The sequence below is a fragment of the Nasonia vitripennis genome, chromosome 1 (genome assembly GCF_009193385.2).
Source record: "Nasonia vitripennis strain AsymCx chromosome 1, Nvit_psr_1.1, whole genome shotgun sequence".
NCBI lineage: Eukaryota > Metazoa > Arthropoda > Insecta > Hymenoptera > Pteromalidae > Nasonia > Nasonia vitripennis.
Genome location: NC_045757.1, coordinates 4,875,973 through 4,901,635, shown reverse-complemented (window position 1 = coordinate 4,901,635; position 25,663 = coordinate 4,875,973). Strand labels below are relative to the sequence as shown.

The 25,663-nt window shown below is 42.5% G+C and overlaps 2 protein-coding genes and 1 non-coding gene across 5 annotated transcripts in view; 1 reads left to right on the top strand and 2 right to left on the bottom strand.

Moving 5' to 3' along the window:
• LOC100678249 (RING finger protein 17) overlaps nucleotides 1-25,663 on the bottom strand; it is a 191,401-nt gene that overhangs the window by 109,744 nt on the left and 55,994 nt on the right. The gene's annotated exons all lie outside the window — the stretch shown is intronic.
• Nucleotides 1,630-5,822, bottom strand: LOC100678309. 3 transcript variants are annotated; one of them, XM_008214862.4, is made up of 13 exons: nucleotides 5,494-5,822; nucleotides 5,206-5,436; nucleotides 5,089-5,130; nucleotides 4,979-5,020; nucleotides 4,034-4,081; nucleotides 3,907-3,948; nucleotides 3,808-3,834; nucleotides 3,689-3,736; nucleotides 3,560-3,601; nucleotides 3,449-3,490; nucleotides 3,312-3,356; nucleotides 2,929-3,241; nucleotides 1,630-2,851 (listed from the first exon to the last, which is right to left on the bottom strand). In XM_008214862.4, the coding sequence occupies exons 1-13, from the start codon at nucleotides 5,569-5,571 to the stop codon at nucleotides 1,716-1,718; spliced, it is 2,136 nt and encodes a 711-aa protein (XP_008213084.2). In that variant the 5' UTR covers nucleotides 5,572-5,822; the 3' UTR covers nucleotides 1,630-1,715. The 3 variants fall into 3 exon arrangements, with proteins under 3 accessions (XP_008213084.2, XP_016845716.1, XP_031777601.1); XM_016990227.2 differs by lacking the exons at nucleotides 4,979-5,020; nucleotides 5,089-5,130; nucleotides 5,206-5,436; nucleotides 5,494-5,822 and adding exons at nucleotides 4,204-4,464; nucleotides 4,552-4,686; XM_031921741.1 differs by lacking the exons at nucleotides 3,560-3,601; nucleotides 3,689-3,736; nucleotides 3,808-3,834 and having other exon boundaries at nucleotides 5,494-5,767.
• TRNAG-GCC lies at nucleotides 23,772-23,842 on the top strand. Its single transcript has one exon. It is a non-coding gene; the product is annotated as a tRNA-Gly (tRNA).

Sequence of the window (25,663 nt, the reverse complement as noted above, 5' to 3'; positions counted from 1 at the left end):
GATGCGCGAAAAGTTTTTTGCGCGGCCAAGTTTTATGTGCAGCCTGCGTGCGGCGCTTCTCTGCCCGTGACCGCATCGCGCCTGCAGCAGCTTTACGGGTGAAATGCTTTCCTTTGACGAGTTCTCTTCCGCCACCCTTTTTTACGATTGTTCGAGGGGCAGAAGGGAGTCTCGAGTGGAATAATGGTTTTTATCGTTCGTTAAAAGGAGACGCTGCTCTGCTGAAGAAAAGGGATGTGTCTTCGACTTAAAATCAATGCCGAATCGATCGCTCCAGGGTGAAAAATTTTCTCGGGCGATATTTTTTTACTATCATTATTATTTTATCAGGCTGATCGAACTGGAAAATCAGGTACATTCTTATTCCAAAGCGCACGGCTAAGCTCGGTTTGTGGCAGTTACGGAGGAGAGAAAACGCGGAATAACCACGAAGAGCAGCTTGAGAGCGCGTTCATACAAATATAAATATCGATAACATCATCTGCATTTGCCTGGTGGAAGACGCACACGTAATCCGGAATCGACTTGGAATACATAACTGACGCTTATCGCGGCGCTCGATCTGCTCTCCTTTGCGCAAAGCGTTCGGCATTACAAGAGAGTCGCTGCGGTCGTTGTGTATGATTTCTCGTGCTGCATGTAGCTTTTTTAAATTAGCTTGGCTCTACGCTGAGAGGATTGCGAAACTTTTTTTTCGCTCCACATGCAAGATGTACGACTGATTTTCACGTTATTTCCGAAGAGGAAAGATTCGCAAGTAGCTAATATTTCATGCATTTTTTTATGACTGATATGAGTACGATGTGAATATTTTATCGGAACAAAAATTATGAATTGAAAAGTTTCTGTAAGTGACGGTTTGTTCTCAGCATTTTTACATAATATATGCTCTGCTTTTCTCTCGTTCTCCTACGAATATCCGGGAAAATGTGCTCGCACACCTGAGCCGTTGAAATATTGTTCTCTCCGACAAAACGAACGGATTACAAACTCGAGTTTCGAAGCTTATTTTACCGAAAAAATCCCCTTTTCCCTCTCCAGGCTATATACACCTATAGCACCGCTAAAACTGCAAAAACATTTCACACTCTCGGTGAAGTTCGCACTTGAGCCTCGCGAATCCTCTTTACAATTGGACTAAAATTTCATGAAAAAAGAGATACGTGGAAAAATGGAAAAAGCCATACACAGCTATAGCGCAACTTTGGCTCAGAATATCAAACGGGCTCGAAACAAGTGAAGAGTAATCCAACAAATGACTGGCGTGCAGCGTCAATCCCACGGCCATTTTTTGATCTGATTCAACTTTTGAGTCGCGCGAGCGCGGAAACAAGAGGTGGTAGAAATTTCGCGCGGGCGAAAGCATCGGCGAATGATGTGGCACCACAGCCGTTGAAGAATACACGCAGGTGTCGTCGCAGATTTTTAATGGTCTCTCGAACATATAGCTGGTGAATCGAATATCATGCACGCGCAAGAGCTTCACTGCAAGCGAGATACCGAAGAAAACTTAAGTGCTAGTTCCAATTATGATTCGCGCGTGTTTTTGGCGCACGTTTCTGCTACGCTAATTTTTCGTATGGTACTTATGTGACGATGTGGAGGTAATCAAATGAATAAGTATTGATGTGTGCTTATTTGTAAAGTTTAATCAACACTCGTCAACAAACTGATACTACATACAATCGACAACAGAACACAGTAGTCAGCAACACTTACGACAGTCTGTCGACTAGGTCTAAACGAGTGGTCAAAATAAAGTCATCCACAGCGCATACGTAACTAAATCCTGATTTGAATGAATTGGGCTTCCACCAAGCGGGCGATTCGCCGTTCACCGATTGTCCTGGGTTTTGACAAATTTTATAGTAGTTTTTGGAGTCCATGAATGGATTGTTCACAGTAACATAGACGATACCGCTCGGTTTGCCGTTAACACTTGCGGGATCATAGACCAGTTTCCAGAAGTACTGCGGCACGACGATGCTTTTGCTGCACTCGTCATAGTCGGTCTCCATGAAGATGTCTTTGTACAAGCCACCGTAATCCGGCAGCCTTAACTGTCCGTACACCCCAGTGATAACGATCAGATCCTTCTTCAAGCTCGAAGCCATTCGCTGGACGTGTTTTTCAATCTTGTCCCAGTTTCCATACTTGATGGTATTCCACATAGGAGCGGAGTTCATGTAGTAGTGGGCGGTTGCAGCAGCGCGAGTATAGACGAAGTGCGAAGCTGGTGTCAGCAGAGCAGGCTCCAGATAAGAACCTCTGTTAACGTAACTGCAATCGCCTTTGTGCGTAGAATTACCGTGACACAAGAGCAGCTGGCTGAAGGTATCTTGCTGTGAAGACAGGCTGTAAACATCGGGTGACCACGCGAGCAAGTCTTGTTGGAGCTCTCGCTGTGGTGGTTTTTTCTGTTTGTAGCCAATGGCGCTAGAGAGTGTACTTCTCACGAAAGCTGTGCTCTCTAACGCAGCGTTGTAGTAGCCAGTTATCGTGGGTACAAAGTTTCTGCCGTAGGACAGTCCGATTTGGAATTTTTGGTATTGGCTTTTCTTACCGAAGTAGCCCTGTAGGAATTGTATCTTCGAATGTATCTTCGCGGCGGATAATGAGCAGCTCATCGATGATATGGTGCTCTCTGCGTAGCTTACTACGTTCTCGATGATGGTTATGTTTTTGCAGGAATAAGTGTCAGCACTGTTGCAACCGAAGGTTATTTTATCATCAGGCTGTAAAACGATTTTGCCTTTCGATTGAGGGTACAGGAATTTTGAGTGATCAGTGTGTTGGATGATAAGAGGATAGTCGTCGCTAATTTTTTTTATATTTATTTTGCAAGGATTTCCTGGAAAAAGAGAATATTAAAATAAATTTTCATGAATTCATGAGTCATGCTACTATTGAAAAATGAAATATGCTTACTTTTTTTCTTTTTCTTTTCGCACTCATCTTTCGACTTTTTGTCTTTTGATTTTTCACAGTCTTCATCTTCTTCATCAGAATCGTCGCTTTTATCGCCATCATCATTATCAGACGGTTTTGGAGTTCGATTAGTAGGCGGTTTAAGAGTTCCAGGCAGTCGAGGCGGTGGTCCGCCAACCGGAAATTTCGGTACAAACAATATAAATGGTACCGTAAATGTTATCTGCCATAATAAATAGTAAACAAAAAGAACAAGAGTCCCAGCAGTAAGGAGACCGACTATCAGTTTTCCAAAGCCATCAGAATCCGACCCCTGTTAGACAATAATAACAGGTTTGTAATAAATTAATTTAAACAACGCAAATTATTTTTAAAATTCTTACCAATGCTAAATCTCGCTCAGTTGTTGTTAAAGGGTACAGGGTACTCTATGAAAATAATAAAGTACCATTTATTACTGGAATTCAATAAAAATTTATAATAATTTAGAGCATGTTACATTTAATGAAAAACTTTTTACCGTAGGTGCAGCGAGTTGAGTTGTAATTATAGGTCTCAAAGTCTATTGCATAAATTAAACAAATAAATTTATGATAAATCAAAGAAGGTAAAAAACTCGCAAAACTCTCACCGTTGTTGTAATTTGTGGATATATTATTGGAGGAATTTCAATCTGTTATATAAAATGAACAAAAAAAAAATTAATAAAAAAATTATAGAAAAATTAGGCAGTATAAAGTTAAGAGTTTAAAATGTTCACCGATGGAGATGTTATACTTCGCTGAGTCGTAGTCGAAGTCCCCAATATCTATTACAAAAACAAATACATTATTTAAAATAATCAATGAAGGCAGGCTATACTTAATGAAAACTTCTTACCAGAGTTGTAGTTGCAGGTCTCAACGACTATGGCACGAAATAAACAAATGAATTCATACTAAATCAAAGAAAGTTACATATTGAAGGTAAAACTCTCACCGTTGTTGTAATTTGTGGATATATGATTGGAGGAATTTCAATCTGTTATATAAAATGAACAATAAAAATTAAAAAAAAAATTATAGAAAAATTAGGCAGTATAAAGTTAAGAGTTTAAAATGTTTACCGATGGCGACGTTATACTTCGCTGAGTCGTAGTTGAAGTCTCCAATATCTATTACACAAATATATAAGTATCATTCATAATAAATTATAAAATGCTACATTAAATAAAGAGCGAATAAACAAATCGATGATAAATGAAAGTTTGTTAGAAATCAAATACAAAATTCTCACTAATTTTGTACATTGATAAGCAGGCAGATCGGGTTTTCTCCTAAACTTATCCATCAATTCATCTTTCTTTCGTTTCAGCATAGTGTACGTGTACCTAAATTTCGATTTATTATACCGTGAATTGTTGATTATGCCTTCTAAAACAGATGGACCCGGTGGCAGTGGTGGAATCGGTGGTATAATTAGAGAGTTATTGAATGTTTTGATTTGCATATTTGTGTTTACAAATCTTAGCCTTTCTATAGAATCACATTCACTTTTCTGTAATAGCGTCACATAAATATCAATATTTTTTAGCATAATGCTTCATTTTTCACCAACTACTTCTACATCACACTTTATAAATACCTCTATTGAATTTGATGCGTGTAAAGCAAAAATAAACAATATTAATACTATTGCAAGATTAATTGGAAGATGCCTCATTTTAGCTTTCTTTTAGTAGCTATTCCAGACAGAATGACTCTAACTGATACAAACTATTTGCTTAAGTAATATATATAAATCAGATTAGATTAAAGTGCAATGTAAAAATATCTATAAAATGTTATTACGCAGATGATAGATTTCCCGAAGCATTTAAAATTCCGATACGCGTTATCTTTGAAGCTTTTGCTGATCTTTCGCATGTATAAGTGGTTCAGATATTAATAAAGTTATTACTGAGAACGGTTGGCCCGGATGTTTGGGAAACAAACGTGCCTTTTAAGGTCTCAAGGATTCATCTGTGTGGATGTATAAAAAAAAAACGAAAGTTTTTGTAAAAACTGCTTACTGTTGTTATAACTTGTTGAGTCGTGGTTATAGGCCTCAGTGTCTGTTGTATGAAATTAGTTAATTAATTTATGATAAATTACATAGTGTTAAAGTCAATTGAAAACTCACTGTCGTTGTAGCTTGTGAGATTGTGCTTGGAAAAATTATGGTCTGTAATACATACAGAAAAGAAAACAAATTTATAAACGATGAGAATATATAAAATTAAAAGTTTATATTTCTTACCGATGTTGTACCTAGACGAGTAGGCAAATTTTGTTTTCTCTTGAATTTATTCATCAATTTCGACGATTTATCATGATATGATTCCTTAATTCTTTCTTCTGTTAAAATAAATGGCATCGGTGGTACTGGTGGGATAGGTGGTACGATTATAGACTTCCCGAATCTTTTGCTTTGCATACTTGTCTTTACAGATCGCGATTTTTTTATAGCATCAAATTTACTTTTGTCGACCTGTAATAGCGTTACACTTTGATCATGATCATTCATTTTTAATTACGTTATAAATACCTTAATTGAATTTGATGTGTGTGAAACAATAATAAACAGCACTAATACTATAGCGCGTTTCATAGATAGATGTTCCATTTTAGCTTCCTTTTGGTAGATATCTTAGACAGAATAACTTCAAGCGATAGAAGTTATTTGCTTAAGCAATGCATATAAATCAGATTAGATTAAAATGCAATGAAAAAATATCCATAAAATGCGATTACGTAGACGATGGATTTCCCAAAGCTTATGAAAATTCTCATTAAGCGCGCCTAAAGCTGTACTGACATTTATCAGCACAGCAGCAGCAGCAGAATCGAAACACTGACAACTTGCTTGCCATTCAGCGTATGAATTCCAAAGTTAGCTAGCGACACTTTTGCATTCCTGCTGTGATAGCTTGTTTACGGTTTCGAGATGCTAGGAAAGATAACGGTGGTGATAGCAACAATGGGCGTTTGCAGTAATTATAACGGGTAAATTCGTCAACTCAAACATTGTAATCCAATCTTTTTCTTTGTCCAAGCGTTCGTCCTTATTTATTTATTTTTTCAGTTCCTGTCTGATTCTTCACACTGAGGCGTAGCCAAATAATGACGGAGAGATACGCAAAATTTGCGCGGAGGCCGGGGAAAATTTTCGATCGTTCACAGCGTAGAATATATACACACAGACGAAATTAAACGGTAAATTCTATCAAACTAAAAGTAAACACGTCGTTATGTATACGCTGCGGTGGCGGAGTAGCGATAGGAGAGCGAGATAGAGAGGGAATAACGATTCTAGTAAATCAACAAAAAGCTCGACAACTTTTACTTACCGCAATGCAAACTTTACAGTAAAGATCGCTCGCGCGTGAATCGCTCGGAGGAAATTCTCTCTGTTGGATTTACAAGATTCCCGTCCTGTTCATATATGCCCCACATTATTACACTCTGTGTAAATCGGGCGACGCTCTCTACACACATACACACACCACCGATGAACGAGAGATCTACGAAGCACTAGTATTTATCTCGCTGTGGTTTGGCCTTAATACCGGAAAATACACCGGGCGAAGGACGAGTTATGCCTCGACAATAGTCGACTCGTAATTGCTAAGTTAAAATGAAAGTCATACAAGCTTTTCGTCTGGTTTGTTTTGATTCTCGTGCGCTTGTTCAAAATTTAGCCTAATTAGTGCCCAAACAACTGATAAACATGAATAACAGAGATGTTGACCTTTCGATTCTTTTCTCTCGCGCGTGAAAATCGCGCGAACAAAAATAACCACCAGCCTCTCGAGGCAATGAGGGTTCAATTAAAAAAAAGCCACCTGTCTCCCGTGTAAACCGCTATTAATTAAGCACGCGAACGATATACCCACGGCAAACTGAAAAAAATGAAGTATTCGCGCCAATAAAAAGCCATTTAACGTCATCCGCACACACAACACGCTCTTACAACTCTCGCTCGATCTCTCCATTACCGTGTCGACTTGAACCCTTTCCGCTCTCGTTTTATAATGTCACTCTATTCGTCGCCCCGCGATCTCTCTCTCTCTCTCTCTCTCTCTCTCTCTTTCTTCCTATTAATTACGTGCATGCAAGAGCGAGCGTGTTTTCCCCCCGCATTAATTGCGCCAGCGCTTTCGACATCGTCGTCGACGCTCCTAATTATACACGAACGATCGACCGTATACTTGATATTGAATTCCTGCGGTTTGGAATTTATTTTCGCGACGCTAAGGAAGCGTTCGACTTGCACTCAAAGTTCTTTTTTGCATTCCTGTGAACTCGGTATACGGGGCGATTTCCGATCGATGTGTTAATTGAAAGTTACACGCGTGATCCGACGATATCGATACGTGTGCACGAGATAGCCGACGCCGCATAGTCTGATTTCTACACGCTTAGAATTAGGAAAAAGTAGAAAACTGGATCGCGCTTAGAATTTAGTTACCCATTAATCGCGCCTGGAACCATGAATAATGCAACGGGAAAACTACGCTTGCGATTGGATACATCGCAAATCCGCGTTTTACACACTTTGTTCCTTTCGAGAGCTGCCGACGTGTATTAATAAGTCGACTACGGAACCACGCCTTCTTCAAAACGCTTTCTAGAAATGCGTATATAACTCGAAACTGTGCGCGGCTGCATAACGAAAAATGAAAATGGATCGAAAAAGTTCGCGATGGTAGATTTCGCAACACGAGCCAGGCCAAGAAAGAGCGAGAAAGCGATTAGAAGTCGCTACAGGCATTATTCTGGCAGCGAAAGGCGATGTGTGCGTCACTCAATCTCTCTCCCTCTCTTTGTACAAGGAAAAGTGGCGGAATAGAAGACGCAAAGAACTGGATAAAACGCCGTTCTTATCAACGGAATTTCCATGCCTGCATATCAAAACGTTTGTGCTGATATGAGAAGTTCTTTTATTATATACGAATATATAATCATAATCGATCGAAATTGCGAAAAAAAAAATAGGGTAACGATTAATTTCAACCGCATCATTCAACGCATTAAAGATATTTTGTCAATCAAATGAAAATTTAATCTATCGCAGGCAAACTCAATGTTATCGTTCAATTTAAAAGCGTATTTAAAGAGGCGTTACAAGCAATGAGATTATCCCGCTGGGATAGCGTCAACATAAACTTTCGTAATTTAAGGCGGAATAAGCCGTTAGAACTTTTTTACATCTAAGAGCTGGGGCGTAGGATTAAATTTGCATGAAGTCGTGTTTTCATTAGAAAACGTCCGGCTAAGAGCATCAGCCTATTATAAAAAGTAATATTGAAGATGGAAAATACCTTCAAACACGATTTCTTAAAAATCATCGTTCGGAGTCAACATCACTCTTCAACACAAACTCTCAGGGCAAAACAATTACGACTCTCCGTTTCAATTCATCGGACGATCTCCACATCGTCCATTTCGCTTTAACCGCGTATCAATCCGTTAACCAGACCAGATGGAATTTCGACGTCCGCAGAGCGCTATCCGTTTCACCCAAAGGGTTAACTCTCGAGGTATTTGCAGTCGCGCGAGCGAGCGAGCTCTCGTGTAAATAATGAATGCGCTCCGTCATATCGCCGCGGCAGTACACTCGCGCGGTCCAGGCGCAGAAAGCTCAGCTCCGCTCGTTTTGCGGCTTTTATACACACCCGCGAAATATCGCCGAAGGAACGGGGTTTATTTATTTTTATATTCCCTTTTTTTTGCGTCGGGTGGGGAATGTACGCCGAAGCAGCGAGGTGTAAATTTGGCCGCTTATTGGTAAACATTGCGGGGGTCGAAAAATGTGTGGTAGATTGTTTTTCAGAACTCACCCGTCGGTGGATCGGATTGACGTTTTTAGTGGTCGGACTGGACTTACCTGGAACAGAAATAGAAAAAAAAAGGTGGTTAGTCAGGCTATTTTTTAATACAAATTTAAAAATAAATAATAAATGATATTGTTCGTCAGATCCGAGTTAAATATTATAATTCAAAATCAATGTTTCGCATCCACGTCGTAATGTTATTCGCTATATCGCTTACGCTCAATCTCCATGGGTAAAACCACCCAAAGCTCCGCTAAAGGGCTAATAAACGCAGAAACACCTATATACACCTCGACTCGCCCTCGGTAATGCAATCGCGTCTCGAGCCCCGGCTCCTCTAATCCCCCACACCCGTGCATCTACATCGCCTCCGACATATCCACGCGCCTCTCAGCAGACCGCTTTGTCGCGGGACTCGTTCTACCACCAGCGATGCTGCTGCATAATTACTGCGACCCTAAGACCAGCTCACCCTAAGACCACCTCCAAGGCGAGAGCTTGTCTGAGGGGACTAAGCTGCAACCCGCACATCGACGCATCGGAGCTCCATTATTATGATCCCTATAGTCGTTTTAAAAGTACTATCAGAATTTAAAAGCAAATCATATCCTCCAAGAAAATCTAGCAACTGCATTCGCCATGATCTAAAACAAATTGCATATCCCCTAACCCACATTTCAGTATCGGCACCAGTCCCCTAGTGCAGAGGATCTACTCGCCCCTCCCATACCCGACCATCTCTCGGATTCGCGCAGCAACAGGAGTCAGAGCAGCGGCTCCGCACGTCCGTCCCCGCTAATCTCGCTGCGCGAGCGCGATTTTCCGGAATTCTCGCGGCGCGCGTGTGTGCGAGCCCGGGGGCCAATAATTCCGGCCGGGGAAATGAGCACGATTGTTTGCACACGTGGCCTCCCGCTTGTTTGGACTTTATTGCCGCGGCGCTCGTAATTTGCGCGCAGAGGAGGAGGTGCGCGTGGGATGGATTTCTCTCCCCCCCCCCAGCCCTCTCCCTCTGTGCAGCGTGAAATAAATGCGTTGCTCGATATTATGCTGTTTGTTCGAACAGGAGGGTGGGAGTAGAGCCTGGTCAAGGTATGCGCGCGTACATGTGCGCGAAAGCGGGCTCTATGCGCGTGCAGTTTTATGGGGGCATGAGATTTGAAGCCAGCAGTTGACGGGATATCGGGTTCAGCTTGGATTTTCATTCGTTTTTTTCGAGGCTTTTGGCGTTGTTGATTATAGTTCTTTGATCGCACAAGCTCAGAAAATCAGAAAGTAGCTAAAAAAAAACAAATTCCCGAGCATCAACGTTAATTTTCAAAACGTCTCTCGACGTGTTTGAGAAAACAGCCTAGCCCAGCAAGAGAAGTTTGCGAATCTTGCATCAATGAACTTTCTTGAAGATTGAATAAACCATAGGACTAAGTTATGCAGGCTTACAGCTGGAACGGCGATTATATGAATACAACAATATTCACACAAAAAAAGATCAATCCACAACGAACGTAGTCATTATAATCGCTGTAGCCTTTGCATTCGACCGCTCAGTATATAACGGGCTTATTGTATTTCGAAGATAATAACAATGATAACGACGATAATGACAATAATAATAACAATAATAACGCTCTAGAGCGGAGGGAAGAGACTAATTACACTATCGTTTTAGTACACGAGAATGCGTGCACGAATATCGTAAAATTTCAAAGGGAATCCGCCCGGGCGCTCTCGAAACGCGTTTTCGATTCGGACGTTTTTGTAATCGACGCCCACTCTCTCGCGCTCGGCCGAAAACACAACGGATACAGCGTCGAGATCAAAGCGAGTCCCTTGGGCAATACGCGCGTTGTCATCATTACCTACGCGACAACCATACACGTATATTTTACAAATTTAATACGTGAAATTTCTCAATAATTTTAATAATTAATAACTCCCATACCCTCTCTCTTTCTGCTCTCGGGCTTATCCATATCTGCAATATTAATGACGATAATAACAATGATATCAATATTAATAATTAGGTTTGCGTGTCCACGCTCTCTCTCTCTCTCTCTCTCTCTCTCTCTCTCTCTCTCTCTCTCTCTCTCTCTCTCTCTCTCTGTCGCTGCGTTTGTGCGCGCGCAATATATCGCATTAAAACCCGGCAAGATTATTTGCGGCCGACGTTTGAAAAGCTGTCTGAAATTGAAATTCGTGCGAGAGGATAATTTAGGAAAATCGGGCGAGACCGTCCGAACGCATTGTAAAATTGTCGAATAATTTTGTAGTATGCGCGTGTGTACGTTGATTTAATGAATTACCGCGGACTGTCGATGATTATATAGGAGAAAAGCAACAGCGGCCGCTGATCGGCTCGCTTAATAATTATAATTTCGCTTTGGATTCGTCGCTTCATATTGAGTTCCTCCTGTGCGGAATAATTTAAAATTTTTCTGTTTCATCCTTCGAACATATTGCAATATACAACAACCTCGAAAAAAAGATATCAAACCAACGCGAAGCTCAGGACCCAGCCACATCCCTTCTCCTTGGAGTCTTTTTTCTCTCTCCACACCGACAACAATAACAAGCGCAACTCGCAAATCGAATTAGTAGCGCGCTCTCCCGCGAAGGAGCTTCATTCCGCGCCACTTCGGACTAGGGATTAAAACCTAGTTAGTCGGTTACCCTCTTAACGAGTTCGCTTCTGAAAACGAAAAAAGCCCACCGCCGGCATCCGTCGGAAGAAAAATTACGCCGAACTTTCCCGTCCAACATAATTCCGCGCATCCCTCGCTCGCGATTATGTACACACGCGCCCGCGCTCGTCGCGCTTTTTCTCGTTAAAAAGTTCTCGCTGCTCGAGTGTCGCGTTACCTGCTCACTCTCTCTAGCGCGCGATGGAAGAAATTATCAGGCAAGTTGGCGTACACGCGCATTCGACTAGAATTACTCCAGATATCTCGTGTTCCCTGCGACTCGCGAGATTTCCCCTCTCTTCTCGTTTTACTCCAGCCGGAATCTCCGGCTCGCTTTTTCAAAGGGTCGTTCCTTTTTTTTCCGTTCCGCTGCAGTAGTGTACAGCAGAACGAGCAGTTGTAGGGTTTGCAGAGAGGCGCGATATTTCTCCTCGAGCGAACACAATGCCCAGAAAGAGAGAGAGAGAAAGTTTACTACGCGCGCACGCTTACGAGGTCGATATTGAAAAAGAAAAAAAGAGGAGTGTCTTTCTCTCTCCAGCGCTTAATTAATTGGATGATTTACCGCGAGCGCGAGAACTCCGCGAGATGATTAATGACGTCGGGGTTTAGAATGTCCAATTACCCAATGACGCGTACTGCGCGAGTTTTTCAAGCGGTTTTATCGATGCCTCACGCGAGCAACGCCTCGGAGAATAGGCAGTTAACGTATATATGAACGTAGCCGCGCGCGTACATATAATAGCCTTCGATGCTGATGCGGTATTATAGTGTTATACGAGAGATCGGATTCGTTATCGGCTGCTAATGAACTTTTCCATTAGTCGACGAGAGCAGCTTTGCTCCGGTGAGCGAGCTGTAAGACGCTATAACCAACTTACTGCACAACTTGGTTGGTGAATGTACTTTGGGCATAAGAGTGGATACTATACGGGCTTTGGCTTTGCGGCTCGGTGATAACTTCCGAGCGTCTCGTGAGTGCATGGCACAGTCCCGTTTGATGTATCGCTCGGTGTTTTACTAAAATCGATCGACGCCCTGGTAGAAATGTCAACGGTTCAATGGCTTAGCAATGGTTTATTTAACCAATAACGCCAATGAACCGCTTAGAAAACCGCTAAATAACCACTTACTGTAGTAGAAGCTTATGCACAGCTCCTTGCAGTTAATTTGCTTAAATTCAGTTTACTAGCCATACGTATACAATTGTCAGGTTAAAACTTTTATTAATAAATATAAATTTACCTATATGATTGATTATAATTGAAAAAAGGTTAGGATATGCAAAGGACATGTAACAATTTTTAGATAATATATTTAAGTTGTATCTAGATAGGTTAAGAGGTTAGGATAACCACCAGCTAAATGAATCAATTTAATTTTATTAATATTTCAATTTTTTACATTTAATTTAGTCCTATTCTACTATCTGAACAAGGTTCGTATGATACGCATGCACTGCACTTCATTTCACTTGACCGTACCAAGTCATGCACTGTTATTTCATAATGTCATGCTGTCTGATCAAATAAAATAAATAGAAATTGTTTGTATTAGCAAACTAAATAGTGCAAAATGCCTTGTTCAATAAAACTAAACTAAAAAAGAACCCATTCAAATCAGTCAATTAAAGTAATAATACAATAAAGATTGCTTGAACTTATTAATCAGCTCTTCGCATTTCCAAAAAGAGTGCACATCAATAATCTTTATTATGTTATTACTTTAATTGACTGATTTGAGATTTTGGTCAAAAATCACTGATGCCAAGAAAAATATGAAATTCTTATCTTATGTACTCGAAACCACAATCAATATTTGAATGGGTTCTTTTTCAGTTTAGTCTTGTTGAATAAGGCATTTTGCACTATTTAGTTTGCTAATACAAACAATTTCTATTTATTTTATTTGATCAGACAGCATGACATTATGAAATAACAGTTCATGACTTGGTACGGTTAAGTGAAATGAAGTGCAGTGCATGCGTATAATACAAACCTTGTTCAGATAGTAGAACCGGACTATATTAAATGTAAAAAATTGAAATATTAATAAAATTAAATTGATTCATTTAGCTGGTGGTTATCCTAACCTCGTAACCTCAAATTAGCCTCCGGCAGACATCTTGGAAACTTAGCGGTTCCTAAGCCACATTTTTTGTTAAATTTTAGCTTGGCAACCGTTAAAACAGTTAGCTAAGTCTAAAGGTCTTAGCAAATTCGAACCGTTAATTTTCTACCAGGGCGTTCGCTCCAGATTGTAAAACTCGATGCTTTTTTTCATTTTATAATCTTGACTGTCGCTCGAGCGGTGAAAAATCAAACTGGATTAGATCACGACTTTCTCCGATGAAACGAAAGTCCGCGCTCTCTCGCGACTGTAAACATGCGACTAGCCAAACCCACAGCCGAATTTCCACCAAGAAAGACTAATCTCTCCGTGCAACCACTGCAAAAGCGGCGTCGCCTCGACCGCGGCACTTCTCCGCGCGCAAGTAGGCGCATCGCCGCAAAAGGGCAACGCGTTACATAGAGTAAGTGCAATGCGGGATGACGGGCGCGTATAGCTGGCGTTAATCGAATCGCGGCTACGGCGCGGATAGTTGGAGACGCCGTTGCATTAGTTCCACCGCCTTTGATCTGAAGTAGCAGTGCAGCAGCCGTTGCGACGATAGATGCTGTAGAAGGAGAGATGAGTGCCATAGGAAGTTTTTCAAATTCATGGGTGTGTACCGGTATGCGGAGACTCATTCAGCTGGAATAACATTTCAGTCGAGCCCCTTTTTACGCGGCGTCGTGTAAACATCGAGCATTTAATTTATTCCGCGTGTGCTCGGAATCGCGTGATTTTCCGTAATGTAAAACAGTTTCTTTCGACCGGTGCGCATATCGAGCGCAATATCTCCAACGTTTAACTGGAAATCGTTAAATTATTAAACCGTGAATTTCTTCCGTTCTAAGCATAAACTTCCTGTCTCGTTTTGACGCTGACGGAGAGCATTTAATTAACCAGTGGACCTGCACTCCGTTCACCCAAATTCAAAGCACGTTCGCATATAATAAAGAGCAATTGCAAAAAAGAGTAGAAGTATATGCGTCTCGCAACGAAACTGGAGCACAGCAGCCCTTCGGGTTACTTCCTCTCAGGCAGCTCTCATTAGTCCCACTACAGCCAGCTGCTTTTAATCCTGCCGACGACGTCGTATATGGTATTATACACCGGTTACCGTCTCTAAACACACAGACGCGCAGTGTAATTTACGACGACTCTGTAAGTGAGCGCTGTTTTAATCTAGGACTGTCTCGCGATATCATGGTTAAATTGCTAGTTTGATGAAGAATCCTGCCGACACTGTACTGCTGCTCTCGTTTCTTTAAGATTTATTTGCGTTACATAATAACGGTCGACAATTATAATTTCTATTCTGCAGCAACGAGCTTCTACGTATAATAAAAAAATTACGCTTCATTGCATCTCGTCAAAATTTAAGGAGCGTGACATAATCTAGCTTAGCCTAATTTGATCACCGCGCTATAGCGGAGAACAAAAAATTGCCCTGAAAACTCGTGTATCCTTTCTCTTTCGCACGCCGAATCGTGAGAAAGGTCGTTTCCATGGTGCCAGCCGCGAAGGTCGAGCAAAAGACAGCAGGACTTGCAGACGCTCGGACAGCGTGTCGCGCAAGGACTCAGCGCGGGAATAGTGAACAGGACGGTGAGTGGCTGCTTGTCAGTTGGGAAATATTAAGGATATTAGCAGCGCTGATCCGGTTATTGGGTTCAAGGATATCCGAGCTACGCGCGGGCTGTACTATTGTTGTGGGTGCAGAGATTGAAACGTTTCGTGCATTGTTGCGTTGAATTATCGCTCGTTATTGAGGGTCTGTGCCGTTGAGGAATAATGAGATCAGAAAAGATCGCAAAGAATGAAACCATCAGTGATAAGACGGTATGATAATTTCGTTGGTTGGCATTTGCTACCCAAGCCACCGGCGTTGATGGAAACAATAGCAATCATAAAATCGACTCGATTCTATTATAAGCCTCAAAGCAACCGCAATCTTCAGTTCAGCAAGCGTTGATAAATACACGAGCACAGAGTCCAGCTCGTTTATCATTGCACAGCTCTCTTCTCATCGTACAAAGACAACGGAGCGTATAGCGCATGGTCGCCCTTGTCTTCGCTTGCAGTACCTATACCCTGTAGTTTCCGAAGTCGTGTGTGGTACACACTCGCGATCGTCAAAGTGACGCTCGGCTATGCGTGCATAATCGATGCGCCCGTCTGATTGCGTGCTAGTGGCAGCCCTGTGTGTGTGTGCGTGCGATGACGGATCCGATCGGCGCATGAGAAGAGCTGATCATCGTTGATTAGATATTTAGATAAATCGGGTTTTGCCGCCGGATTCCACTGGCTCGTTAATTGCGTCGGATTGACTGTATACAGGGGGAGGTAAAAGGACGCTGTACGCACCGGGATGACGGTTAATTTTGCTGCTGCAGGAATGGAGCTGGAGGGTAGAGGCTCTGTAACCTTTGCATTCACGAGTGGATTACTCGATGGGATGACTGCAGAGAGGAGCTCGATCGTTAATTGGGGATGAGAATTCTGATGACGGTTCGTTTGTTCTAGGCGAAGATCGATCGTTTCTGATGAATTTTATCGTTATTTTTATTATTCGAGGCGCATACCAATCCGAATAATCGTCTGCTGCATACGGGAGCAACGTCATTCAGCATAAACATTTCAATCATCGGTAACGTCAATTCGAAACGTTGTAGAATCCACTGTGTATCCGTCAATGCCATCCGAATGCATTTCGCCGCTTAAGACTCGATGATTTTTGCCATTACCGCCAAGTTCGCGCATTAAATAAATTACAAGCGCGTCGCTTTGACATACGCGCAAAGGGTCCCTCTACATTGCGAAACAGCAGCAGCGACGGGAAAGCTTTTTGAGGTCGCTCCGACGAATTAACGACGCAAATGGCACACTGTCATCGAGAATCATCATCAAATGAAGCCGATGCCGCGTTGCAAACGGAATATTTTATAGCGTAATCCTCGCACCGCGACGTTCATTTTGCGAAACTTCATTTGGCGCGGGCATTTATTTCCTTGAATTTTCAAGTGCCCCGGGCTCGAAAAATTTTCGTTGACGCCTGTGTGCATTAAAAATTCAGCGAGATCATCATGACAGACGTGTGTGCGTAGTTTTTTTCGAACGTCAAAGCTAATCAATTTTAACGATAGCAGATGGAAGACAGATCGAGTCATGCTATTTTTACATTTTATAATCATACAAATAATTCATATCTCGAAAATTCATTCGTAGACGATAAAATTGCAACAGAATTTACCCTGTGTCGATCGGAATTTTTCTTCGACAACGTGTATCAGAAAATCATCGACAATAAAACCCGAGCACTCGAGGCAACTCTCCCGCTCGCGAGTACGATTTATTCGTCGGCAAATATCCGATACATCCTCTCGATCTACTACGAAAATAAGCGCGTATTTTTAAGAGAGTCAGCTCTCGGTATAATATGTTTTAGCCTCCTGCGTCGATTATTTCGATTATGGAGCTCGGCTCGCGCGTACGCGTTCCCGGAATTCAAAGTGGTATTAGCAGGAATAACAACGTCAGCAACGTCGGGTTCGCCGCGGAAAAAGAGGAAAAGAGAGCATCTTTCTCTCTCGCATGTGCGGGGGAGATCGAGAGGGCCAATCAAAGCGTCATTTGTAATCAATTAGAAGCCAATAAACCGTACCCGCTGATTGGCTGAGTTATATAGCCGCGATAATAGCGGGTTATTAGCGCAACTGGGGAGGCATAGGTTTATTTAGGCTCTCACGCGTGTAGTCGAGGGAAAAACGGCAGAGAGTCGAGGATCATTGTCGAGCGAAGGGGGTGGGCCACCCCTGCGAGATACACTCGAATGACGGAGTGACTGATCCGAGCTTTCCTTGGGGGAATTAGCTCGGAGGAAGTCTGAACGATGATGTTGATTGGTTCGCTGCGGCTATGAGCTGAGCGATTTTCAATGATTCCTGTTTCCTTTTTCCTTTTGCTGCGTACGCATACGACCTGGTCGTTGTCGTTGCTTGTTCCAGAGGAAATACGGGGTCACGTTATTTTTCCCCGGTTGATTTGACACGAAGAGAAAACCGCATCGCTATAATGGCTGATTCGAAATTACTATATCAGGCGGAGGATTGAGCAGGGCGAACGAGTTTAAAAGCTATAAACGGAAGATTACTCGATTGTTGGAAAAATCCTGGCGCACCACTCTCGGACTTACAATGCAACGATTCCCGCATCTATTCTCCCGTTTTCTCAAAGAGACCTACTCGCAACCCTCCGAAACAAAGCAGCGCTGCTCACAACAACATATCCCGGAGTCGAAGAAGCATCCCATTGTAGCGGGAGACCGGGTAATGGAAGGCCCCACAAAATCAGTATACGAGCGTTCTCGCGAAATCCGAAAGTAGAAGAGAAAAGGTGCACGCGGCCGACGCTCGAAGCTCCTCTTTAAAGCTCCCGCGCGAAGGGGCGAGCATTTAGAGCTTGGGGGGGAGGGACGCCGATATTCCATTTTCTCGCGAGCAGCCAGGAGATGACGTCTAGTCGGACACTAGAATTCCCTGGCATTTGAGTTTTACTTGTCACTCACACACAGTCGTACGACTAAGGCATAGACACCGGCGCACTTACACATGCACAGAATCCGAGTGAGATATTTTAGAAATTTCTAAAGCGTCATTCGCGCGCGAACGCGGCGGCGAAATTCAACTTTCATGACTCCGTGTCTGTACACGCGTATACACACGTCTCGGCAATACTACAGCAGCAAGCGAGGATCTCCTCCGTCTTTCTTCGACTGTATAACTCTCCCTCGTCTGCGCTGCACATACGAGGAGAAGTGGGAGGGGAAGGGGTATACGAGTTTCCCTGGCAGCTCGTTCATGAGCGATGTCGCTGTAAAACGCCCGGACGTGTGTGTGCGCGCGCGAACGTAATTTCCACCTCAGGGAGTTTGCTGCGAATTTATTTTACAATGAGAGAGGCAAGAGAGGACTTTTTCGAAGCGAGAGAAAGAGGGAAGGCGCTTTTAAAGTTTAAGGGGATTCGCGGGGGTTAAAAGGCACTAAAACTGTTTGAGGCTGAAATTAAAAGGAGCCGCTGCTTCCACCTCGTATCTCTCTCTCTCTCTCTCTCTCTCTCTCTCCTCGGGCTAAATTGGAAAATTTTAGTGCTTTGTTGTTAAATTTTCCGACGCTATAGTCCTCGCGAGCGATGTACCGGGAGGGCTTTTTTTGGCGATTTTTGTTCTCGATGCGCAGCTGAATTATTTTACAAGCTGTAAGCGATGGAAAAAAGATAAGCGAGAGAGGGGGGGGGGGGTTTGACGTCTATTTTCGGATGTATTCCGGGATGCTGTATGTACATGCACGGAATATTACCAGGGTTTAAAATTTAAGTCGCATTGATTTTTCAGAAGCGCGCGGGCTTCGAAAAGCAGACGGGGATTATCGACTTTACGTCGGGCCGCGTGATCTTCCGCGCCCGCCACGCTGCATTATTTCAGAGAAAAATATTTACAATAACGCTACCGGAAAAATTCCTCCGGAAGCATAATTCGAAGTGTAAAGCGGCACGGAAAAATATCGCGGCGTAAAATATAAAAAATGCACTCTCGAGACGTTAAAATTTTCGCAACACGTGTTCCCACATTTATAAGCCATCGTGTAATATCTAACGCTATATACTTAATAGCTCGAGTCCGGCAAAAAGAAGCGGAGATAGCTATATAACGGACTAGCGCGCGCAGCGGCAATTCATTCAGCTAGAAATGAGTTAATTAATTCGCGTTGCACAAGTGAATAGCACGCGTTACGGACTTCTTCCGCGGTATTACACTCAGAAGAGATGCGCGATTGCACAACGATCGACGATTGCGAGCGAGTTATATCTGCGCTGACCGATGCTCGAGAAGAATTGTTTTACGAGCCTGCTACACGCTCTGTTTTTCATTATTTTCAGCGGAAAAGAGAGAGGAGAACTGTTTACTATCGCTAATTTTACGGCTGTCCGCTGACTGCCGGACAATAATAAAACGCTATAATGGCGTCATTATTATTAGTCGCTGCGGCGACTAAACGTCGGCGTGTAATGTAACGACGTGCGCCTGTGGCTGCGCGTTATAAACTAGAATATGGCTGAGGCTTTTTCTACGCCGGCTATACCGAGGATAATTGATAGATCGGGTAGTTTGTAACGTTATTAGGATTGATAGGTACGCACCTGCTGTGGGTTTGTGACGTTGGGGTATAATGGATCGGATTTCCATTCTCGAAGAAAGTTTCTCGCGGTCATCAGCTTCTTTATATTTTTAAAACAATGGATGATCCTTTAAGACGTATACCAAGTCGCAAGTTCAAGGCAGAGATCTCGATCCTCGCTTCTCATCGCGATTAATAGCAGCAGCTTCATTCATCGTCGACACCGGGCAGTAGCGGTACAAGACAGTAGCCTCGGGCGACGTGGCTCGAGTCGAGAACAGCGCGGAAGATCGTTCAGGGCCTGCGGCAACGCCGGCGCCGGGGTCAGAGCCAGGCGCCTGTACTGAGTAGCCGCCTGTCAACGTCTTACGTAACTCAGGCGGCTACGAGCCTCGAGGCAGCGCGCGGACCCTGAACTTGACGCCTCCTCTACTTCGAGGGGAATGCACTTCTCTGATGGTGCATGGATTGACCTTAAAGAAGGCGCTTTTTTTCTTAGTGAGTTCATTTTTTAATAACTTAACTTATTATTATTATTATTTAAAAAAGTACCATAAATTAAAAACTTCAATCGCTCTTGATATTTCAAAGTCATAACAATATTGCGCTCGTGACAGAGGAAAACTCAGTCGCTCCGAGCAAATGTAATTCCTAACGAGTAGAAAGAGAAACACGTTTCTATTGCGCTTGCACGCGAGTTCAAATGTCGTTTAGCGTAATTGCGTATGCGGGATCGCGTTTCTTGATTTAGCGAATCCCTCTTCTCCCTCTCTCTCCCTCTCTTTCTCTCGCTTTTCCAAGTCCGCGACCGAGAGAGGACACAATCGAGTTTTCCAGGGCCACGGCCGGAAGATAAGGGGATAGAAATTGGAGATGCACGCAAGCGCGAGAGGAAGATGGAGCGAAAACCAGGAAGAGAGCGAGAGAAAGATAGAGCATAGAAACGTAATGAAGTGAAGCATCCTAAGTGATGCGATCGAAAAGAATAGCAGATTTACTTGGCGGGAAAGCTTCGAGGTTATTCGGTTCGACGTGGTTTTGCTCTCGGGGAATTCAATCTCGTGCGACTGCATCGACTTCCTTTAATTCTATCAAACTCGAAGTATACGGCCACGCCGAGTTTTGTAAAATGTTTTTTCTCTTGCGCCTTCAGGAATTATTAAAAATCCGCACGTATGCACGGCGCGCGGAGGATGCATAAATCCGTGGATTCAGCGATAATTGGCTCTGGGAGCGAGTTTTTTCTCTTAAAGGCAGCCGTTGTTGCGATATCGCATGGTAATTGGGTTAATAATGTGAAATCGCGGGACATTACTTTATGTGGAACGACGACGATGTTTTTTCTTCTTCGTGACGTCAATGCATTTATACTCTTCAACCCGAATAAATTAGTTCACCGATGTGGCGCTAGAAAACACGCCGTTGCATCGCGATGATACCCGAAAACGGAGTCTACTTACACTTGAGCATTAATATTCTCGATTCGCTTCTCGAGCATAAGTACGCCTGATACGAATAAAGCTGAATAAGAGAAACCCGAGAAGCTCATTAATTACACTCTGCTTACAATTTAAAATTCCTTAAACGATTTCCTCCTTCGAACGAGGAACACGAGGGTCCAACCTCATTTACAAATACACCGTGTTAATATGTCCGCGTCAAAACCTTATTAATCCCCCCCCCCCCCCCCGCAGAAATCCAGTTTTGTCTGCATACTTTTCTCGACGGATGATATAATCAACGCAGCCCCGAGTAGCTTCCGACACGAGCGGATTCTCGAGATAGGCATCTCGCGCTTCCTCGTAACATCGCATATGCGCATACGAGGAACCTAATAATAATCTGAGTTCGACTAATAAGCAGCAGCCGAGGGTCGATGAAAGTGCGCATAACTCGATCTATGCACTCGACCGCGTAACGCACGCGCAGCTGGAAAACGAAGAATAAAAAGCGTTCGCGAGGACTGCAATTAAGAACGCATCGCCAGAGTCTCTCCGTTATGACCTCGCGAGTCGAGTTCGTATCAATCGGCTACTTTCTCCCGACGCGCGAATCCTCGCTTTACTGCGCAATAAATGCCACTGATATCTTAATGTCGACGATTAATTCAAGATACGTGACGATTGAGTCTTTACGGAGAAATCGCTTTTCTGGGTTTATAGTAGGATACATGTTCGAGATGTAGCCTATAGTACTTTTTGTTGTAGTAGCAAAATTTATGCTGGAGCTTTCGAAGTCGGATGAGGAAACGAACTTCCTGATAACAGAAACACGAACGTAATCCGTCATTATCATTCAAGCATTCAAATAATTCAAATCAAACATACGATGTTTCCTCGATCAAACAAGACAAACACATCCGATATTCTGCGAACTCCGGCCCACTTTTACCCACTTTTACTTTTTCCCCGTCGCTAGCTCTCCGCGCGAACGAACAAAGCACCGATTCACGCAGATAGAAACCGAACTCTTCCGTCGCAGCAGCAACACCGTAGAACTAGCCGCACTCGTGTCTACATCCTACCACACGTATACATATCCGACCTCCGCATAGAGAGAGACTCACTCTCGCGCATCAGAGTCATACCATAAAGATACGCGAAGCGGATCGGCGGCTCGCTCGCGCGTGGAGCGTTTCGCATTTCTAATAACTGTAATAACGTCGTGCCGTAATGAGCGCGAGTGAGAGAGAAAGAGAGACGTTCCGGAGAACGGAGCTCGCGAATTCCACTCGTACTACTAGGCAAACGGATAGGCACACACACATATCGTTCCCCTTTTACGTCCCGGTTTAAGAGCCGCGGACGCGAAGGTTCGCCCTGCGTCCTCTCTCTTTCGAGTAATTACGAAGCGCTCGGCGAGAGAAAGCGAGAAACTACCGGGGGAGGATGAGAGCTCGGGAGTAATTCAGCGTCCGCAGGTGAAAATAGGTAGATGATTCTATGTAGATTCGTGTAAGATTCGCAGACGAGGGGAAAATAGTTTAGGCTGTTTTTATTTCTATGTATGACTGAGGATTTTTTATCGATCAAGATCCCTCTTCGGATGTCGTTCTCCAATTTCAGCGAAATGGGTTCGAGCGTGTTTTGAGAGTGATGCAGCATTAGCAAGACTATTACTGAGTTGATTGCGGTTCCGAGAGTTACACATTTTTAGTCATTCAATCAAGCGAGTTTCGTGGCAATGAAATTATAGCGTCGAAGAAACGATTCAATTTGAACGTATAATTAGCTAAGAAATCGTCGTCATAAAGAAAGAAAAATCTCGATCGGTATCGTGAATTTATTACTGATGAACGTATCCACGTGGAATTGAGCTGAATCTGTAATCACTAAATTCTATCTCCCAAATTTGTGAAAAATAACCAAGCCTAAAACTCGCGCGAGACAGTTTAGCACGAAAGATCAAACGCCGCGAGGTTCACTTTTACTTGTTAATTGTAATGCAACATAGTATACACGACCCGCTGCCTAGTATGGCCCAGTTCTTGCCTTTTTACAATCACATATAATTATTTCTCTTATGCCTATATCGTCGAAAAAAACCAGTAGGTAATTTACATGCGTTACAAAGTTTCTTTAACGACCACGAAAAAGTAAACGCAGGAAATAGTGGCTTTTTGTTTTGATTAGAATTACAATGAGAGTACAAACAGAACATGATAGTGTGTGTATCGTGTTTTCTTGATCGATAATTATTCGTCGCTTTTTAAAAGATGGCGATCGTAATCACATCTCTTATACGGGTGTTACGAAATCGTACAAGAGTGAATTCGACATTGAGAACTACCAGAGCACGAAGAATACACTAACGAAAGTAAGATCGTCGCTAATTACTTATTTTCACTGTGTCTTTTCAGGATTAAACACCGGTATTCTTTATCCAGATAAGCGAATTTTGCTGAATAATAAATATAAAAATTATATATTGGACAAACAAACGCTCATGGCATACGTGGATTTTGAAGTATGAATAAGTAGTCTAGCCAACTAGAACATATAGAGTGTTATGAACTTTGAATATCAAGCATCGGTGGTTCAGTGGTAGAATGCTCGCCTGCCACGCGGGCGGCCCGGGTTCGATTCCCGGCCGATGCAATCTTTTGTTTTTCCCAGTTAAGAAGTAGACTTTTTTGAGGACACTGGTTTGGAAATAATTTTTTTTTTGCGCGCGCGACAATGCATTACCATTGACAGCGAAAGTGACACGTTAGCGGATGCTTATCATCGGCATATCGCAAAAATTCGCAATGACCCGAATAGCTGTAAAGAAAAGATAGTAGCTAAAATCGCTAATTCTGCTCCGACGCGCTTTTGGGTCGTCGCACTCGCGTGCTGTAATGAGTAAGTCGTTAAGATAGGAAAAACAGCTAAAGCCAGCTTATCTAACGAAATTCATCTATAGAAAGTCGAGGGAGCACGCCAAATATTAATTAAGATCGATTTTTAAGAGCTATCGCAATTGGCAATTCATCAAAACTCGTGATGTGATTTTTTCAATATCTAGACAGAGGCGTAAATAAGCAATAGTTCAAAATTCTTTTATTAAAAGTACCTAATTTATTAGTTTATAGGGAATGATTGCTTTCACATGCGCTTATTCATAAGCAGTTTATGTACATAGATTTCATAACCATTGATAAAACAAATAACATGTATTTACCATCTAGCTCAAAAAGATAAACACAATCAAGTAGTAAAGTTAATCACATGTTATGCTAGTCTATGTCACTATCACAATTTACACTTCATGCTAAACCAGCTCGTAAACTTGTCAAAATAAATTTACTTCTGTGAATTCTCAACTCATACACCATCTGGTAGACTCCAAACCATCAAAGAAACTTAAAAGTACATTTCCACCGTGATCGGGTAATTTTCTATGCCACATAATAACGCACGTCAACTCGCCGCGTGCGATTTTGATGAACGTAAGGAGAACAGCGACAGGACGAAAGATGCTTCGAGATTACGAGGGACACTTGACGTGGCGGTGTCAACGGAATACTTTCTTCGACGGTAGGCGCAGTAGCCGTGACGATGACAAGAGTCTACACGTCGCTACGGAACACGCATTTCGCCTATTACGGCATTACTTTGGCGGTGTGATACGTTTTACGGTGAGTTTACCCTAAGTGGACGACGGCATAAATACAATGAATTTATACTTTTGGCTTTCTCGAAGGAGAAAGCTTTCGTATTTTTTTTGGAAAGACAGCGTGTTATCGCTTCGGAATAATCAACGAAATATTTTTCGAAATACATTTAATAGCAATGAAACATGTTTTTGTTTTATAAAATTATTCGGTAGTTGATGCGATCAAATAATTTTTAGATTGGAAGGCAAGAGAAAAGTCACTTAAAAGCTTTATGCAAGTAACAATGCAGAAATGCTTTACTGGGACCTCGAATAATTAAATACGATTGAAATGCTTGGAGGTGCGCGCTAACCAGTTCTATTAATATTGGATTTATGGGCTAAATGGATGGAGGATTTTTGCGGGAATAAAAAAATGTTGAAGGTGAAAGTGCATTTCACGCTAAAACATGGCTAATTGAGTTACATATTATGTTGAAATTAAAAAGAAGAATTTCACTGAATATCATCACGATTATTTTTAGTAATTTATTTAGTAGCAAACACTTGGATATTCTATTATGTAAAAAAGCGACAAATAGCATATTCACGAAAACGAGACGACGTTTATCTATTCTTATCGTCGTATTCGAAAGTCTTTAATGCGGAGCTTTGCTTTTTTGCGTTCGATGGAGGAGACGTCAAGTTGCTTTCCTTTTGAGCGTTCGATGCGACGGCTTATACCCAACCCTTCCATGTCGTGGTTAGCTGTGCATGACAAATACGTAATGACAAAATGCGGCGAGGATAAAACGGTAATTATTAGCGTAAATATCAGATAA